Source organism: Nematolebias whitei, chromosome 11 (genome assembly GCF_014905685.2).
Source record: "Nematolebias whitei isolate Nwh7 chromosome 11, NemWhi1, whole genome shotgun sequence".
Classification (NCBI taxonomy): Eukaryota; Metazoa; Chordata; class Actinopteri; order Cyprinodontiformes; family Rivulidae; genus Nematolebias; species Nematolebias whitei.
Genome location: NC_056508.1, coordinates 32,127,918 through 32,132,703, shown reverse-complemented (window position 1 = coordinate 32,132,703; position 4,786 = coordinate 32,127,918). Strand labels below are relative to the sequence as shown.

The window sequence follows — 4,786 nt, the reverse complement described above, 5'->3', positions numbered from 1 at the left end:
GAGGTGGGAGAGTCTGTCCATAGGACAACAATCAGTCGTACACTGCACAAATCTGGCCTTTATGGAAGAGTGGCAAGAAGAAAGCCATTTCTCAAAGATATCCATAAAAAGTGTTTAAAGTTTGCCACAAGCACCTGGGAGACACACCAAACATGTGGAAGAAGGTGCTCTGGTCACATGAAACCAAAATCCAACTGTTTGGCCACAATGCAAAACAATATGTTTGGCGTAAAAGCAACACAGCTCATCACCCTGAACACACCATCCCCACTGTCAAACATGGTGGTGGCAGCATCATGGTTTGGGCCTGCTTTTCGTCAGCAGGGACAAGGAAGATGGTCAGAATTGATGGGAAGATGGATGGGGCCAAATACAGGACCATTCTGGAAGAAAACCTGTTTGAGTCTGCAAGAGACCTGAGACTGGGACGGAGATTTATCTTCCAACAAGACAATGATCAAAACATAAAGCCAAATCTACAATAGAATGGTTCACAAATAAACGTATCCAGGTGTTGGAATGGCCAAGTCAAAGTCCAGACCTGAATCCAATCGAGAATCTGTGGAAAGAGCTGAAGACTGCTGTTCACAAACGCTCTCCATCCAACCTCACTGAGCTCGAGCTGTTTTACAAGGAAGAATGGGCAAGAATTTCAGTGTCTCCATGTGCAAAATTGATAGAGACATACCCCAAGAGACTTAAGTGCAGCTGGAACTGCAGCAAAAGGCGGCGCTACAAAGTATTAACACAAGGGGGCCGAATAATATTGCACGCCCCACTTTTCAGTTTTTTATTTGTTAAAAAAGTTTGACACATCCAATAAATTTCATTCCACTTCACGATTGTGTCCCACTTGTTGTTGATTCTTCACAAAAAATAAAATTTTTATATCTTTATGTTTGAAGCCTGAAATGTGGCAAAAGGTTGAAAAGTTCAAGGGGGCCGAATACTTTCGCAAGGCACTGTGTGTATGTATATATATATATATATATATATATATACACACACAATACAATATACTATTATGTTTTCAAAAATGTTCATAACTTTTATTATGTTGTATTATATTATTTGTGTGTTTTGCTTCTTACCACCAGTTAATTTGCAATTTGTGAATTTTAAAAAGGAAAAAAGTCTCTATACCAAGCTCACAATTAAATTAAATTAGTTTTCGGCACTAAACTAACCTAGGTGTTGCCGTATATTTATTAAATGTACATATTGTGTTAGAAAGAATTAAGGGGAGTGGTTGCGCAGAGGTTAGAGAAGGTGGGCCTGTCATCGGAAAATCAACGGTTCAACTCCCCAGACCAACAACATGAAAATTTGGGTGGAAAAGGTGAAACACCCACACCTGTCTCCACCCTCATTTTACCCACTCTGGGCTCTTGAGCAAGGCCCTTAACCCCCACCATCTGCTCCCCCTGGCACCCTAGATGGCAGCTCTCTGCTCCACACAGATGGCTCGGTGGTCTATGGTTGCATCAGGAAGGGCATCCAACATAAAAACAATTGCCAAGTCTTGGTGCGAGTTAGTTCGCTGTGGCGACCCCTGATGAAGGGAGTAGCTGAAAGAAAAAGAATAGTGTCAAAATTAAACAAAACATTGGTAAATGGTGATGAATGTAATGTTTAAGTATGAGAAAATGTTAAACTTATAATCCTGTACCTAAGTCTGCCACACTGTTTATCTGGTTAAAATGAATAAAACCATCATGTTCATGTTAATATATAATATTATCATATTAATATAGTTAATATATTAATATTATCATGTTAATGTTGTTATTAATATATATATATTTTTCTGAACCTGTTGTCTCTTACCCTATTTTTTGTGCTTTAGTGTGCTGCGGTGTCACCCCTGCCTGGGTGCCATGGTTATCTGTTACACATGAGCTCTACTATGTGGTACATCATGCAGAGCATTCAAAGTAAATACTCTTTGTCTGAGCGGCTCATCCGTACCATCGCAGCCATTCGCTCGTTTCCCCACGACAACGTGGAGGATCTCATTCGAAAGGTATGTCAACCTCTTAAGTGAATAGTTCATGTCATGTGCTGTCAATAAAATTTCTCTCTTCATCTCTGCATTTCTAAGGGAGCAGATGTGAACCGGATGCATGGTACACTCAAACCACTTCACTGTGCCTGTATGGTCGCTGATGCTGACTGTGTGGAACTGCTGCTTGAGAAGGGTGCAGAGGTATGTTGTTAATTCTTTGTACCAAAAAGATTTAGGTATATACTTGACTCTTCTGACAGAAACGTATGAGATGAAAGTCAGTTCAACATGGATTAAGTTGTTTGCATTATTCTTCCAGTATGGCTGTTTGAAAAGTGGAAAAAGGGACATTTTTTGTGTCTAAAATTCATTTAGGTGGCAACTAATGTCAAAGCATAGCAGAACAGGAAAGAGACAGGAGGCACAAATATTTTGTTTTGTAGTCATGTTTTCTTTTTACAATTGTTTTTTTGCTTTTGCAGATTTCATATAGTCATTTTGGAAAAAAGCAAAACAATCAGTTTTCTTTTTTTACTTGCTTTAACACACTTTGATTAACATTTTTTTAAATGCATTATAGTATCGGTAATACATTTGAGAGTGACCTTCAATTAATGAGTTAGCTCGCCATAATTATAAAAACAAACTCAATTACCTTTATTCACATCAGGCATTATATACTTTTTTTTTTTTTATCGTAGAGCTCACAACATTCAAACGTGAATCAATAAATTCGTAATTGTCAGATTATTTGTCAGACATAGTAATCAAATCAGTGTAAAAAAAAAAAATTCAAGTTTATATCATATTTTGATTGTAGGTTCTTATTTTTGTTCTTTAAGAATGAATCAAACTATACATAAATACTCATTTCTAAATATGTGCATTCTAATTCATGCTAGTTGTAAATTTACACATAAATGCTGTCAATTAGAATTTCAGTTGTCGCACCAAAGTTGTGTTTTCCCACAGAATATGTTCAGCGTATTTCTTTTCCCCCGTTAGGTGAATGCTTTGGATGGTTATAACCGCACTGCTCTGCATTATGCTGCAGAGAAGGATGAGAGCTGCGTGGAGCTGCTGTTGGAGTATGGGGCCCAGCCAAACGCCCTGGATGGCAACAAGGACACTCCGCTTCACTGGGCTGCTTTCAAAGACAACCCTGAGTGTGTGAGGGCCCTGCTGGAGAGCGGCGCCTGTCCCAACACCCGGGACTACAACAACGACACACCTTTGAGCTGGGCAGCAATGAAGGGCAACCTGGAGAGTGTCAAAGTCCTATTAGACTATGGTGCGCAAGTCCACGTGACTAACCTAAAAGGTCAGACCCCTATATCCCGACTGGTGGCCCTGCTGGCCCGGGGCCTGGGTACCGAACAGGAGGAAGAGTGCTTGGAGCTGCTGTGTCGAGCAGCGGGGCGGTTTGAGATCCGACGGGCTGATGGCACCCTTCCCAAAGAGCTGAGTAAAGACCCCCAACTGTTGGCAAGGCTGACCAACATGGTGACTCAGGCTCCGACACTTCGCTCTCTGGCACGCTGTGCCGTACGGCAGAGTCTTGGTATGCAGTTCCTTCCCACTGCTGTAAAGGAGCTTCCTCTACCAGAGATCGTCAAAGACTATCTACTGTTGAGAGACTGATAATGACAGTGTCTAGGCATTCTCTGACCTCACTGGTTGGTAATTAGACAGCTCATCACACTGCATTTATAGGCAAGGTAATACAGATGTATGTAACAAAGTTCATGCTCAATCACTGAGAAAGATGTGTAAAACACCGTGAGTCTTTATTATTTTGTAGTTGCACAAGAACACCTGGATGAGCAGAAATTCAAGTGCAGAATATTAAGTCTACCAGCACATTTTCAAAAGCGTAACGTCTTTTTAAGTGAAGCTTGGTAGCACAGAAAAACTTTAAGGTGGTATCTCACTGAGCTGTGACTTTTGGGAAACTAGTTATTGACTCTACATTGTGAGAAAATATGTGAATTTTCCATTGCAGTCCCACTGAATCATGAGTGTTTGCAACCAAGTGGCCAGTAAGCTGTTGAAAATTATGGTTTATTTTTGTGTGCGCAGCCTGCAAAACTGCATTCTTGGCGATGCACACTATTTTGTTGTCCACCTCAGCTTGTTGTCCACCTCAGCCTCTTCACTTGCTTTTATGATTTAATTTACTGGAGGAAACTTTTGATATGAGGATGAGCAGATCTGGAAAAGATCAAAATTATCATTAGAGTGTTTTTTACACCTGGACGTTAGCCTCAGATGCTTTCATGCAGCTGTCAAAATACATCTGTAGAGCTCTGGAGACAGGTTGGAGACACCCACAATTACTTTGAGACTATTTTAAGAGAAAAGCTGCAGCATGTGCTGTGCTGTGCTGTGTACCCCAAAGTCTCACAGATAAGAGCCCTGCAAAAGTTGCAGGACATTTTGAAGACAGTCAGGAGCAGCCCAGTGAGATACTACCCTTACCAGCCAGACACAATTAAGTTTGCTATAACTAATTAGAGTTAAATTGGGCATGTAAGTAATTTACTTAAAAAAGTGAATTATGCTGTGAATATTTAAAGAAAAAGTATGAAATACTGAGCATAGTTCTAAATGAGGAATCATGATGTGATGGTAAACGTTTAGTTTATGAATGAGGACATGATGAGGTGCACTATGCAGTAATTATGTGTGAGGGTACAGGTCTTATGTACTGCACAAAACACATGGATTAAAACAGTTTTAATAATGTCCATCTGTCTCTCAGTCATATCTACAAGGAGGAAA

At 40.2% G+C, this 4,786-nt stretch overlaps 1 protein-coding gene across 1 annotated transcript; it reads left to right on the top strand.

Annotated features, from left to right (window-relative positions):
* Positions 1-1,852: 1,852 nt before the first annotated feature.
* Positions 1,853-4,266, top strand: asb8 (ankyrin repeat and SOCS box containing 8). The gene is made up of 3 exons (XM_037684192.1): positions 1,853-2,023; positions 2,102-2,206; positions 3,011-4,266. The coding sequence occupies exons 1-3, from the start codon at positions 1,895-1,897 to the stop codon at positions 3,644-3,646; spliced, it is 870 nt and encodes a 289-aa protein (XP_037540120.1). The 5' UTR covers positions 1,853-1,894; the 3' UTR covers positions 3,647-4,266.
* Positions 4,267-4,786: the final 520 nt, after the last annotated feature.